Source organism: Loxodonta africana, chromosome 8 (assembly GCF_030014295.1).
Source record: "Loxodonta africana isolate mLoxAfr1 chromosome 8, mLoxAfr1.hap2, whole genome shotgun sequence".
NCBI classification, from domain to species: Eukaryota; Metazoa; Chordata; class Mammalia; order Proboscidea; family Elephantidae; genus Loxodonta; species Loxodonta africana.
In genome coordinates, this window is record NC_087349.1 from 36,763,695 (window position 1) to 36,779,445 (window position 15,751).

The 15,751-nt window shown below is 33.9% G+C and overlaps 1 protein-coding gene across 4 annotated transcripts in view; it reads left to right on the forward strand.

The window, feature by feature from the left end:
* TMEM168 (transmembrane protein 168) overlaps positions 1 to 15,751 on the forward strand; it is a 47,287-nt gene that overhangs the window by 19,296 nt on the left and 12,240 nt on the right. For all 4 annotated transcript variants that reach the window (XM_003407217.4, XM_023544563.2, XM_064289795.1 and 1 more), the window contains 2 exons: positions 6,201 to 6,343; positions 8,498 to 8,772. In XM_003407217.4, coding sequence (XP_003407265.1) covers positions 6,201 to 6,343; positions 8,498 to 8,772 — 418 coding nt within the window. The remainder of the gene's footprint in view (positions 1 to 6,200; positions 6,344 to 8,497; positions 8,773 to 15,751) is intronic.

Below are 15,751 nucleotides of genomic sequence, written 5' to 3' on the forward strand. Positions count from 1 at the left end.
TCTGTTGCTTCAGGTGATTAGAGACTAATTGTCGTGCCTTGAATGGCCACTTGCAAGAGCCACTGCTGAGGCTGCTTGTGTACAACCAAACATCTCAGGGTATTTGGTTTCTTGGTTTGGAGGCCCTGGTTTCATGGGACATCCCAGTTAATTGCCCTAATAATGTGTTTAGTGCTTCTGTTATATCTCCTTGTTTGTTGCATAATGCCTGGGGTCTTAAAAGCTTGCAAGCTAGTAACTACTTTCACAAAAAGGAAATTACTTACAAATTTTTCATTGGTCTACAGTTATATTAAGTGGCGCCCTGGTGGCGCAGCGGTAAGAGTTAGGGCTGCTAACCAAGAGGTTGACAGTTTGAATCCACCAGCTGCTCCTTGGAAACCCTATGGGGCAGTTCTGCTCTGTTCTGTAGGGTTGATATGAGTCAGGATTGGCTCGATGGTAATGGGTTTTTTGGTATTACATTCAGTGTATATCCACTTTGGATTAAAAAAAAAAATTATAACTTTCAGGGGAATTTTATAGTATTTCTTTATAAAAGTCTCAGAAGCTTCTTTTAAACCTTACTTCTAGGCTACACTTACTGGTTTTGTTCAATTAAGTTGTTCTTATTTGTTGTACGGAATTGTTTAAAATGTAATGGGTACCCTGAAGTTACTAGTGACTTCAAGTTTGTAGCTATAGTATAGAGGTTTGTGTGCCATTAAAATGGAAACTTTGTGAAAGTGGCAAGTGGATAAATCACCCTAAATTTGTTTTTGTTCCCCTGGACATACTTGCCATCTGTTCAGTTAAGGTTATGAATTTTAGTATTGCCAAACCATGTTTCACTTTTTTGTGTGTTTGTTAGCTTGATAGAATATTTAATACTGTTTTTCTAAGCTTGCTTATTAAAAATAGCCTAATAGTACTATTTAGTGATTTTTTTTATAATTTGCTTTTTAAAAAATAATGGCAGGCATGAAATTCTCCATTAATTTTCTACGGATTATAAAAAGCAAGTAGTGCCGGATCACCATTGTCTGTGAACTATGAACAGTAAACTCTGAGCATCTACTTATTTAGCCTGTTGTACTAATTGAAGGCCTCTCTGGTGGCACAGTGGTTAAAAGCTCAGCTGCTAAACAAAAGGTCAGCAGTTTGAATCCACCAGCAGCTTCTTGGAAACCCTATGGGGCAGTTCTACCCTGCCCTGTAGGGTCACTATGAGTTGAAATTGACTCACGGCAATTTTTTTTTTTTAATTGTACTAATTATCATCAGTGCTGTATAACTGACACCAGGGATATTAAATAACATCAATGTCAATATTTTAGATGGAATTTTAAATTATTTAACTAGACTTTCCCCTTCAGTCATCCGGAAATTGATTGGCAATTAAACTTTATCATTTATGTAGTTCACTGCCAAATTATGAACTCCTTGATATGCTTTTTAATGGTAAAAGCTACAATGTATCTTTAATTTCACAATAAAAATCTTAGTACTAGTAACTTTATAAAATTCTTTAATGCAGAAATCAGTAATAACCATTAGTATTCTATACACATGAATATTTAGTTAAGAAGGGCCAGTCTCTACATTTGACATATTTAAATAGGATCAGGTTTAAAATAAATATTTTTAGGCCTGCTTTCAGGAATGGAAACTTCCATTCTCTTTTCTATAGGAAATGAGGAGAAAAACTGGTACATAGCCAAACCAAAAACCCACTTCCGACTCACAGCGACCCTATAGAATAGAGTAGAACTGCCCCATAGAGTTTCCAGGGAGCGCCTGGTGGATTCGAACTGCCAACCTCTTGGTTAGCAGCTGTAGCACATAGCGAATTAGTAAATGGTCTTAATTAAAAAAAAAAAAAAAAGATTTGATTAAACAAAGTAAAAATGAACATTTTTTTTGATAGTACAACTTTCTAATCTTTTACCATTTCAGTGTCAAAATTAAGTTCCCTGTTCTAAGGAAAATAACAAATTTCTTGTTTATGAATTTTCTTTAAAGTATTTTTTTTTCTCTGTGTCATGAAATTTCTTAGTAACTCATGGAACATTATGAATATTCAAACACTTGAGATCACACTCTAGCCTTTAATAACTAACTATCCTGGTATTAGGATTAATGTATAGGGATTTCTTTTTTTTTTTTAAAGAGGATGCTATTTCTTTGTAATTGTTTTGTTTAAAAATCCTATAATTATGTTCTGTCCAGCAAAGTTAAACATGTCTAAAGATTATTGACTAATTTTATTTGGCCAGGACATTTTTTTAAGTGCGAATGTTTAGGTGGCAACGCAGCTTCCTTTAGAATTTCTACCACTACCTATTAACTTCCAAAGCTGCGTCACACATCTGCTTGCCTGGCCTCTGAATGCATTTGAGTTTGTGTCCCTTGCTGTAAAGGATAAGATAGTGAATTATTTGGTTCCTCATACTGCTGTCTTGATCAGAAAAGTTCTAGTTCTGTAACATTAAAGGCAGAAATAGTAAAGTTGCCATAATGTTGTTTATTGACTATTCAGTAATTCTTTTACATGAATGGCTGGCATAACTTGAAAGTAATCCTCTTATGTGAATCGGAGTTTAATTCATCAAAGCATTTTTATCATAATGGAGTAACATATACAATTAGAAGTTAAAGAAATGAAAAAGCAGTGAAATTCTTATTAGTTGCAGATAAGATGATTACCTGGCAAACCTAAGAATTAACTGAAAAACCCATTCAAAAATGTAGTAATATTTGTGAGAATGCTTGTTGAGAATTTTGTTGCTCCTTTAAAGTTATAAATTGTTGTTAGATGCCATTGAGTCAATTTTTGACTCATACCAATCCCATGTGATAGAGAACTGCCCTGTACGGTTTTCTAGGCATTACTCCTTATGGGAGCAGATCTCCTGGTCTTTCTTCCACGGAGCTGCTGGGTGGGTTTTAACTGCCAACTTCTCAGTTAGCAGCTGATTGCTTAACTGTTATGCTGTGAGGGTGCCTTAGGTTATTAATTATGTTTGTCATAAGAGGTTGATTTTGCTTACTGATCTAATTATCATTAAACCAACCAGTATAAAAAAACATGCAAATTTTCTTGGACATAGAAAAAAGCATGTCTCCTTGTATAAGTTATATAAAAAGAAATAAATGGTGTTTCTAGTGAAAATATAGTTTTTAATAGTATTAATGTGGCAAAGGATAACATATAAATATACAAAAATTAATAGCCTAGAAATTATCAGTTAGAAAAATGTAGTAGAAATGATCCCATTCATAAGAGCAAAAGAAACAAAATGTCTAGAAAAAAGAAACTTATGAGACTTTTATAAAGAAATACTATAAAACTCTGCTGAAGATTATATACAGACAACTTGAAAAAATGGAAAGACGTGCCCTCACAAAAAATGAAAACCTAGGGCCTCTGGAGGTGGGAGTCTCTGATAAATCATCTCCTATTTTAAGGGCAGTTCTATTCTGTCCTATAGGGTCTCTATGAGTCGGAAACGACTCAAAGGCAGTGGGTTTCGGGGTTTTTATTTTAAGCTTTAAGACCAAAGGAAAAGGGTAGAGCCCAAGCGTATTACAGTCCTCTCATAAACTTGCATGCTGACCTGTGTCTTCTCAGTGGTCCAATTTGGATTAAGTGGTCAGACCTGGATTAAGATACATGGACTGGTAGTACCCCCAGCTGCCTGGAAGAAACAAACAAAAATCCTTTGTTGGAGAAGATATTATCCTAGGCTTCAAGTTTGTCGTTTAATGCTTTTCTTTTTTACATACAGTGGTCAGTTCATAAATATAACTATGAATACACACATTTACATACATGACACCGAGAGCAAGAAGCAGCAAAATCAACAGACAGCAAAAAGACCTAAAATACTTACAATATTGGAATTATCTAGCACAGAGAGAAAACCATCATGCTTACAAAGTTGAAAGAATAAAAGCAAAGATAATAAATGTTGGGAAACTGCAAAGTATAAAAAATGACAAGGCAGATTTGAAAAGAACCAAATAAAAATTTTAAAATCAAGAAATAAAATACATGAAGTTAGCTCAATGTGCAAGTTTAACAGATTAGACAAAGCTGAAATGAAAATTAGTGAACTGGAAAATATAATTCAGAAGAGGTTATGCAGAAAGGAGCTCCAAAAAGGAAAAAAAGTATGGAAAGACTGTTTAGAAAAAAATGCAAAACTCATAGAAGATACAGTGAGAAGACCTAATCTTTGTTTGATTGACATCCCAGAAAGGGGAGAAATAAAGGCTAAAGAAAATATTTGAATGTGTAGACAAATAGATGAAACACAATCGAGAATCTGTAGATATTTGATTTATGACAGAAGTGGCATCACAGAGTAATGTGGAATGGTTGATATTTTCAGTAATTGGTGCTTGGACAGTTGGATGTTCATACAGAAAAAAAATGACATTGAGACCTTATAAACAAAAATCAATTACATTATGAAGCTAAAAAGGAAGGGGAAAACAATATAGCCTTTAGAGGATAATGTGAAATATCTTCTTGACTTTTGGGTAAGAAAGATTTAACTAACAAAAGACCCCAAATGAGTATAATACAATTAAGAATTTATGTTAAGCAAAAAAGACCATTAAGGAAGCCATAGAGAGAAGTTATTTGCAACACAGTCAACAAAAGATTTTTAACTAAAATATGTTGAGGAAAAAAACTATGAATCAGTAAGAAAAAAGCAACCCTTTGGAAAAGTGGGTAAAATAGTTTAACACTTTACCAAAGATGAACTCCAAGTGGTCAAAGGTATTTATTTAGCCTCATCAGTAATCAAAGAACTTGGTATTTTTTCTGGCTTTGTTTATAAAGAAAAAAAAAAATGGAAAATTATAAGCAATCCAAATACCAGTAATAGAGTATCAGCTAACTAAAATTTCATACTTAAAATAAGAATACCATTTGGTCTGTAAATTATGTTAATAGTCTCACAATATATTAAACAGTTTACAGAAAATTTTATTTCATCCCACCTTGGTTAAAAAACTATATACATGTGTATATACAGATTGCATGAATATATATGGATATATAGCATGAGCATATTTATTGCATGAAATCTGGAAATATTTTAAAAAATGTTAATAGTAGCTGTGTCTGAATGGTTGTACTTAGAATGATTTTAGTGACATGTCTTTTACTTATTTGTATCTTACAATGTTTCTAAATTGAGCATATATTGTGTTATTAATATCATTGATAGAATGTACCAAAATAAGATACTATATTCGCTTTTCCAATATGGAAATCAACTTCCTATTTTTATTAAAGTTACAGTCAGATGAGACCCTCTTTTCCCCCCCTTTTAGCGTTGAAAACATGTGTCCTTGAACATAGGCACGTGACTGCATAGTATATTTGTGCGGTAGCAACACAGAAAGGAGGAGGAATAATATCAGCCTTCTAATGACATGTGTCAGAACTGACCGGCATCCTTCCATTATCTTTTCATTTAAATAGATCCTTTAATTTTTTCTGCTTCTTTATTGCAGTTACTACCTCATCTGCCTCCTTTTAATATTTCCTTTGCTTCTCTACTTTCCATTCTGCTCTTAGGATGTTTCAGATGTCTTTAATTCTTTTTACAAATTTGAATTTAGACATATAGAGAAACTAGAACTTCTTGAGAGGAAACTATACTGTAAATTTAATTAAATGCAAGAATGCAATTCATTTTGATAGCTTTAGGATCTTAAATTTAAAAAAATATTTTATTGTCAATATCTGGACTTCTTTCATGGGAAAAGAAAGGAGCCCTTTCTAAAGTACTCTTTCTAGTGAAATGTATTAAGGATGATTTGATGTGAGATTTTTCAGGAGAGGACTTGTTTTCTGGCTCTTTCTCTGTCATATGGAGAGAGGTGATTCTTTTTTAGTTGAGGTGGGATGTTACAAATGGAAAAAAATGTGTATATATATATATATATTTTGCTGTATTTGTTTTGCCATAACTTCAGAGAAGCTTAGAGATAAATTTAGGGCTCATTACATTAATTAACTCATCCGTGAATATTTGGCTGCTTCAGTGCTTCAACTTATAATTATTTTTAGGTCATTAATTGTCCTTTTTCGAAATGGGGGTTAAAAGTTGTGAATGAATATACATGTATATAAATACATATTCACATGCAGACACGTACACAAATATATTGTGTAAACATGTCCTTTAAATTTTTTTTAGCCAACAAATGGAATCTTCTTGAGCATGTTTCTCATTGTTTTGCCATTGGAATCCATGGCTCATGGGCTCTTCCATGAACTCGGTAACTGTTTAGGAGGAACATCTGTTGGATATGCAATTGTGATTCCCACCAACTTCTGCAGGTACAGTAATATCATCAAGTAACTACTTGATTCAACATTTTCTTAATATCTCCATAAGTATGACTATTAAATATAGCCCATTTTTCAAAATTATATTTTCAAAATGTAATAATGTGTGGTATTTCTTCATTTATTCCAGATTCTTTAAAACTTTTATCTACTCTGAGTAATATAATCCTCAGGACTCAATATTTAAATATCATATTTAAATATTTGAAAAATAAATGTCTAATTTCTATTTTAGCTAGAAATCAGAAAATACAAGTGAATTTTCTAACGTAAGGTCCTAACCTAAAAGGGATATCTTGCTTAAGAAAATGCCATGTGAAATACAGAATATGCACTGAACCACAGAGTCCTAAATTCTAGTTCTCTGTTACCTGGGGCAAATCATAATCCCTCTGAACCTTGATATCATTATCCAGAATGTAAGTAATACATGTTCTGCCCATCTCAGAGGGATATTATGAAGAACTGATGAGAATATGAATGTGCCATACGAATCCCAAGGATTCAAAAAATTGGCAGTGAAGTTTAATAAATATAATAAATATTTAAGTTTTATTTCAAAATAATTTTTGCCCTCAAATATGTGGGAAATCTGTATGAATCCATAAATATTGCCATATTTTAATTTTTATATTATAGATAAGTACTTCTGAAATAGGTCCCTAAGTGACACAAACTCTCAGCTGCTAACCTAAAGGTTGGGGTTTGAACCTACGTAGCAGTACCGTAGAAGAAAAGGTCTGACGATCTATTTCTGTTAAGACTGTTGTTGGGTACCATTGAGTTGGTTCCAACTCATAGTGACTCAATGTGATAGAGTAGAACTGTCCCATCGACTTTTCTTGGACTGAGTAGGTTTGAACTGCCAACCTTCCAGTTAGCAGCTGAGTACTTAACCATTGCACCACCAGGGCTTCATTAAGATTATAGCTAGGAAAACCCTATGGAGCAGTTCTACTCTGTAACACATGAGGTTGCCATTAGTCAGAATCTACTCAATGAACACCAACAACCACCTCTGGAAAAAAAAAGTTTCTTTGCCATGAATGAGTCCTGATGACCAAGCTTTTAGAGACACTTTCGCAGGAAATATTTTCTCCCATGTTAAGGCTTGATGAAAAGTTGAAGGCTCTTAAAGAGGGGCAAAATAAACAGAAGTGACAAGTATGAAGAAAGAATGTGTGGGAATAGTAATCTACATAGATTTTTCTTCCATAACAATTTTTATTATTCCTTATCCTTTTACCCTTTTATGACTTAAATGTTACAAGTATGGAACAAAATCTTTTATTATTTTAATGAAAACTAAATTTTTATGAAAATAGTATTGTTAATATGTGAAGCAAAATGTAAAGCTTTTAAAACTCTGATAGAAATTCCTTTTCTGGAAAAGGTGTGATGATTTTTCCCTCTCAATATTGATAGTATTTTGATTCTGTTATTTTTAAGACTTGTTTTATTATCTTTACTGCAGTACCATTTTATATTTAAGGATCAGGTCTAAATTTCCAATTTGTATTTAGTAGCATAAGGCAGTGGCCTAAATTTTAATAATTGATTTAAAATGCTACTTATTAATAGACAACTTCTAAAATTTGTGTACCCTAAGTTAATAAAACTTGAACACAATATTACAAAGGCCCATACTTTTCATTACAGAAATTAAATATGTAATTTAAAATATTGCTTCCATATTTTACATTAAATTTTTTTTCTCAACAAAATATATATATATATATATATATATATATATATATATATATATATTAATAGCCACCTGGGTGTTCTTGAAACTTTTGGGGCCAAATTAATATAACAGTCATGCTTTTTTAAAAGTCTTGTCCAATATCTGTTATTCGATAGGGAGATATTATTTTCCCAGCTTTTAGTTTTAGTTAGTATCTTATTGATAAGATACACAATTTTTAGAAACCAGGTGTTGATTTTCCAAGCTTAATTCTTAGTGCTATAGGAATTTTAAAAAAATGGTTTAAAAACACCAAAAATTCTGCCAATTAGTTAGTAGGAAGTTTTTTTTTTTAAATGATGATTCTTAGATGATCAATTATAAATGACAGATAAGAAGGAGAAAGAGAATGAACACTTCTTAAACACCGAAATAATCTTTTTTTCCTCCTCCTTCAGTCCTGATGGTCAACCAACACTTCTTCCACCAGAACATGTTCAAGAGTTAAATCTCAGGTCTACTGGCATGCTCAATGCTATCCAAAGATTTTTTGCTTATCATATGATTGAGACCTATGGATGTGACTATTCCACAAGCGGACTGTCTTTTGATACTCTACATTCCAAGCTGAAAGCTTTCCTTGAACTTCGGACTATGGATGGACCTAGACACGATACCTATGTTTTATATTACAGTGGGCATACCCATGGCACGGGAGAGTGGGCTCTCGCAGGTAAAGTCACCTTTGGCAATTTCACTATTATGGAGATATACGTGTTCCTAGAAATTTATCCTTCACAAAGAGATACTAAATTTCCAGAAATCTCAGTTTTCTACTTGATAGTTTACCAAGTATACATATTATGGCTCCATTTTGTTTTTCTTTTCTCTAGCATAATTTTAATTATCTCTAAAGATCAGGTTTTGATAATTATATCTTGTGATTGAAAGAAAAGATATCTGACTGATTTATCTGAAAATTGATCAGTTTCCCTTTGAGGTATTTTTAGAATTATTAAATATAGTTATAATTTCCAGAAGCTGATAAACTTCTCAATGACAGCTAACAGCAATCTAAGTCTTTAAAGGTTGTGGATGCATATTTTCAATAATTCTTTACATGTGAGGTTCTGTTTGTGTTAGAAAGCTCACCAAATTTTTAAACAGCAGCCTATCTTATGTGGTGGGAGTATTGCTTAGGTCAGGAGACTTTGATTCTGGTACTAATTTGCCACAACAGTGTTATTATAGGCAAGTTACTTAATTTCTCTAGATTTCCATTTTCTTACCTATAAAATGAATGAGTTCGATCAAATAAACATTGAAATTCATTCTAAAATACAAAATTCTATAATTTTTTGATGCTTTTCAGTAGTCGAAAAAGCATAAAATAACTTGGGTTAACATAAATGATGAGAGCCACGGAAACACTTTCTTCTTAAGCTTTACTGCCAAGGAAGAAAATGAAAAGAACTTTCTGTATTACATAAATTTGTTTGGCAGTTTTCCCAACTAGAATGTTGGTATTGGATGGTGTCGAGTCGGTTCTGATTCATAACAACCCTGTGTACAGCAGAGTGAAACACTGCCCAATCCTGCACCATGTTCTTCTTCATATAGTCCAGCTTCTCGGATTGTTTGCTCAGCCCACAGATTGAATAATTACGGTGAAAGGATACAACCCTGACCCACACCTTTCCTGATTTTAAACCCGGCAATATCCCCTTTTTCTTTTCGAATGGCTGCCTCTTGGTCTATATACAGGTTCTGCATGAGCACAATTAAGTGTTCTGGAATTCTCATTCTTCTCAATGTTATTCATAATTTGTTATGATCCACATAGCTGAATGCCTTTGCATGGTTAATAAAACACAGGCAAACACCTTTCTGTAATTTCCTACTTTCAGTCAAGATGCACCTCGCATCAGTACTGATGTCCCTCGTTTCATGTCCTCTTGTGAATCCAGCTTGAATTTCTGGCAGTTCCCTGTTGATGTACTGCTGCAACCGTTTTTGAATGTTCATCAGCAAAATTTTACTTGCATGTGAAATTAATGATAATTTCGCGTTCTGTTGGATCACCTTTCTTTGGAACGGGCACAAATATGTATCTCTTCCAGTCGTGTGGCCTGGTAGCTGTCTTCCAAATTTCTTGGTGTTGACCAGTGAGCACCTCCAGTGCTGCATCTGCGTGTTGAAATATCTCAGTTGGTATTCTGTCAATTCCTGGAGCCTTGTTTTTCACCAGTGCCTTCAGTGCAACTTGGACTTCTCCCTTCAATACCATAGGTTGGTGGTCATATGCTACCTCCTGAAATAGTTGAAGGCCATCCAGTTCTTTTTCGTATAGTGACTCTGTATTCCTTCCATCTTCTTTTGATGCTTCCTGCGTCATTCAGTACTTTTCCCGTAGAATCTTTCACTATTGCAACGTGAGGCTTGAATTTTTCATTCACTTCTTTCACCTTGAGAAATGCTGAGTGTATTCTTCCCTTTGATTTTCTAACTCCAGGTTTTTGCATGTCATGTTAATACTTTGTCTTCTCCAGCCTCCCTTTGAAATCTTCTATTCAGCTCTTTTACTTTTTTATTTCTTCCTTGCACTTTAGCTACTCTACATTCAAAATCAAGTTTCAGTGTCTCTTCTGACATCTGTTTTGTTCTTTTCTTATCTTTTTAATGAACTTTTGCTTTCTTCAGGTATGATGTCCTTGATATCATCCCACAACTTGCGTAGTCTTTTGTCATTAGTGTTCAGTGCATCAAATCTATTCTTGAGATGGTCTCTAAATTCAGGTGGGATATACTCATGGTCGTGCTTTGGCTCTCATGAACTTGTTTTAATTTTCTTCAGCTTCAACTTGAACTTGTGTACGTCAGTTGATGGTCTGTTCATCAGTCAGCCCCTGGCCTTGTTCTGACTGATGATATTGAGCTTCTCCATCATCTCTTTCTACAGATGTAGTCAATTTGATTTCTGTGTATTTTCATCCAGTTGAGGTCCAAGTCGCTGTTTATGGTTTTTGCAATGAATAAATCCTTGGTCTTGCAAAATTCTATCATGTAATCTCTGGTGTTATTTGTATCACCAAGGCCGTGTTTTCCTACTACTGGTCCTTCTTCTTTGTTTCCAACTTTCACATCCCAATCATCAGTAATTTTCACTGCATCTTGATTGCATGTTTGATCAATTTCTGACTGCAGAAGTTGGTGAAAACCTTGAATTTCTTCATCTTTGGCCCTAGTGGTTAGTTCGTAAATTTGAATAGTGATCATATTAACTGGTCTTCCTTGTGGGCATATGGATATTATCCTATCACTGATGCTGTTGTACTTCAGAATAGATCTTGAAATGTTCTTTTTGATGATGATAGTGACGCCATTCCTCTTCAATTTGTTATTCCTAGCATAGTATTCCATATGATTGTCCATAAAATGGCTAACACCAGCTCATTTCAGCTTACTAATGCTTAGGATATTGACCTTTATGCATTTCATTTCATTTTTGATGACTTCCAATTTTCCTAGATTCATACTTCGTACATTCCACATTCCGATTATTCATGGATGTTATAGCTGTTAATTTCATTCTTTCCGCATCAGCAAATGAAGGTCCCAAAAGCTTTACTCCATCCGTGTCATTAAGGTCAACTCTACTTTGAGGAGGCAGCTCTTCCCCAGTTGTCTTTTGAGTGCCATCCAACCTGAGGGGCTCATCTTCTGGCACTATACTAGTGTTCTGCTGCTATTCATAAGGTTTTCACTGGCCTGTTTTTTAAGAAGTAGATCATCAGGCCCTTCTTCCTAGACTTTCTTAGTTTAGAAGCTTTGCTGAAACCTGTGCACCGTGGGTGACCCTGTCGGTATTTGAAATACCAGTGTCATAGCTTCCAGCATCACAGACGAGTGGTGGCCAACTAGAATAGAGGCTCCTTAAGTCAAGAACTTTTTTTGTGAATTGTTGTATGTTCAGCATCTAGAATATTGCCTAGGAAACCAATAAATAATTGATAAATGGGTAAAATCATTGAATGAATCATAAAACAGGAAATATAACTTATATTAGAAACTGTTCTTTTATATTTAATTATATCATGCTTTTTTCCCCATAAGAGACTGTAGATATTTTAAACCAAGAACATATACAACAATAAAAATATAAGTGGAAAGAGATATTCAGGTCCAAGTAGTATGGAAGGACAGAGGCAGAGGTGCCAACTCAAGAACTCAGAAGGAAGGAAACAAACTCAAGGTTAACAAAGAAATGATTTTAAACTAGCATGATCTCACTAACATCACGCAAGATTTGTAACCAGGGTTATTATCTTAAAGAAAAAATCTTTTTTTTTTTTTCTTATTTTTGTTTGCTTTTTGCAAGTATATGTTGAATAATTCAGTAGTTGTCTGGAAGGGGCAAACTAATATTTACTGGCACATCTTAACCTTCAGCTACTGTGCTGATTAGATGCAGTATTAAATTCAATCCTCATGTGAAATCCTTTGGGGTAAATAGCATCACCCCTTCATCCTCATTTTTCAAAGGATAATGTGGAATTAGAAAATAGTTATTTAACTTATCTGTGGTCATACCAGTGATAAGTGATGGATGCATGATTCAAGCTTAGTCTTTCCTGTCTCCTCAACGTATTTTTTTTCCACTGACCATGCTTTTGTCAAGAATGAAAGCCATGGTGGGGCAAAAATGGCATTTTCTGATCAGCTAGATAGTTCCGTTATCATGAATTTATGAAATTGGAATGTAGAGAAAGTACTTAATACTAAAGCTACTTGAACATAGTTTATCAAATTACATACTTGACCTGTAACCCTTTTTAATACTCAGTGTAGAGAACAATGCTTTAAACTTTATGACTACTTCAATTCTAGATAGATTTAATACATTCTGTATACTCCAAAGCTAATAGGTTGATGTATAGCACGTTCTGTGTACTTCAGAGCAAGAGAGAAAGTAGTTCTATTCCAACTGGAAAATCTTTACAGAAATAATAGTTTCAGATGTAAAAAAAAAAAAAATTTTTTTTTTTTTTAAAAAAAGCAGGGATTAATTGTTGAAAATGTACTGCAGTGCCTATAATAATACAGCATCTCCAAGTTAAACCAAATGTGAAAAAAAAAGGCATAATTCTAGTGGTCATCCATATTTTCTTAGTTATTTTAAAGTATTTATAAGAAGATGATTTTAATAGTAAGCTTTTTTGTTTACGTGAAGGTCTTATTGCCTAATATAAAATTTTGTGCTTTTTTGGTGGTTGTTTAATCTTTTAAATTTTATTTCAAGAATTTTTTAAAAAATGGCTTTGGAAATAAATTTAAGAAATTCAGCTTACCAATATTCATATCAGCATTCTCTTTTCCTAGGAAAAGTTGTAGACACTTAGATAAATAGCATATAAATCAATGTTCTTAAATTTTCATTTACCATGTGTTAGGAATAATTTATTAAGACTTAAAACCTCTAAAGTAGGGTTATATTATTAGGCAAATGCCTAGCAGTTTCATTATAGAATGATATTTTTGTAATTTTTTTTGTAATATGCCACCAGTAATCATTACAGAATTCCTGTCAGCCAAGATGATTTGTTCCTGTGTAACTTTTTTTGTCAAAAGCTTTATATGAAAAGTAGAAAAAGTAATGGTGAAAGCATTGATTGACAGGGCACTTCCCTCACCTCCAAGAAGTAAATATTGGCCCCATAATGAAGCAGCTGCATGTTGTCATGGCGTGGGGTACCTCGTGAACTAGGCCAAGAGACTGAGCCCTCTTCTCAGTCAGTTCACTCCCTGGCCTGCCCTAGACACAGTCCTGAAGATTAACTCTGCCTCAGAACTAGAATTGAACACTCCTGCTTTGAGGAAAATACTTTAATCTGTTCCAAATCAAGTTACAAAGAGCTTGAAGGAAGCATACTGACTGGATTTTACCTGGGTTAGAAAGTAAAAGCAGGGCCAGAACTAAATATTATGGTGTGTTCCTGAGAATCTGTATTTGCCCTTTATCCCCATATCTTTCTTTATTCACAATACTTCTTAGAATATGCAGTCTTTTTACCTTTATGAGACCTGAAATTTTTGCCTCTTTGCTTGAGGGTAAAAAACAATTATGGTAATAACAAGAGGGACATACACGAAAGACAAATGTAGATAATCTGTAAAGCAGTATATCACAGATACACAGAGCCTTTAAACAGCAGTCTCAGTTACTTGAAATGCATCAGATGGCTGTTATCTGAGGTAAATTTAAGTAGTTTGCATCTGGGCTAAAAGCCAAATGCAATGTAGAACTTACTCACACCAGAAAGCAGAGCAAACCAAAACAAGAGAAGAGAAATAGGCAGTTTAAAAGGCTTTAACGCTGCTTTAAGTCTCTTGATGATATCTAAAGAGAATGTCTATAACAGAATTAGGATATCATAAGATGTTGTTGGGTGCCATCCAGTCAGTTCCAGCTCTTAGTGGCGCTATGTACAACAGAACAAAACACTGTCTGATCCTGTGCCGTCCTCACAATCGTTGCTATGTTTGAGCCCAGTGTTGCAGCCACTGTGTCAGTCGATCTTGATGAGAGTCTTCCTCTTTTTTGCTGACCCTCTACTTTACCAAGCCTAATGTCCTTCTCCAGGGGCTGGTCCCTCCTGATAACATGCCTAAAGTATGTGACATGAAGTATAGCCATCTTTGCTTCTAAGGAGCATTTTGGCTTTACTTCTTCTAAGACAGATATGTTTTATCTTTTGGTAGTTCCTGGTATATTCAGTATTCTTTGCCAGCATCATAATTCAAAGGCATTAATTCTTTTTTGGTCTTCTTTATTCATTGACCAGCTTTGACATGCATATAAAGTGGTTGAAAACACCATGGCTTGAATCAGGCACACCTTTGTCCTCGAACTGACGTCTTTGGTTTTTAACACTTTAAGGAGACCTTTTGCAGCAGATTTGCCCAATGCAATACGCTGTTTGATTTCTTGACTGCTGCTTACATGGGTGTTGATTGTGGATTCAAGTAAAATGAGATCTTTGACAACTTTGATCAATCTTTTCTCCATTTATCATAATGTTGCTTTTTGGTCCAGTTGTGAGGATTTTTGTTTTCTTTATTTGAGGTGTAATCCATACTGAAGGATGTACTCTTTTGATCTTCAGTAAGTAGAATGTATTAAAGAATATTTATTGAAATGGTTGTGGATGGCATGTTACGTAGTGATTTTTGTGGCAGATGGCAGATGAAATTTGTGCATTAGCTCTTTTAATCTGTGTTGCCTTGATCTCTGAAGAAATTTAATAGAGCTGGCAATAATGAAAAGTTAACATTAGGCCATTTTTTTTTTAAAAGGGTAGGTATCTCCTGGAGGCATCAGTGAAGTAACACATGCAGTAATGTGTGAAGACTGTATTGAAATAGTCCTCTGAGATTCTATGCATGAGTGTTGGAGCATTTAATGAAACAAATTTTTCATTATTCGAGTCTTAATATAGAGCAAGTTGATGAATAAAAAAAATTAATTATACATAAAGAATGTAATATTGCCTAACTTCAGAGTATTATTATATCACTAGTAGAATCCACAAAGAATTCTCTATATTTCTGGTGTTGTCATTTTGATGGGTTAGTAAGGGGGATGGTTGTCCTTGATAGAAATATATGTTTTTAAGTTAGGTTGTTGGATCTTGTGCTAGTAAATTTTAGCATAT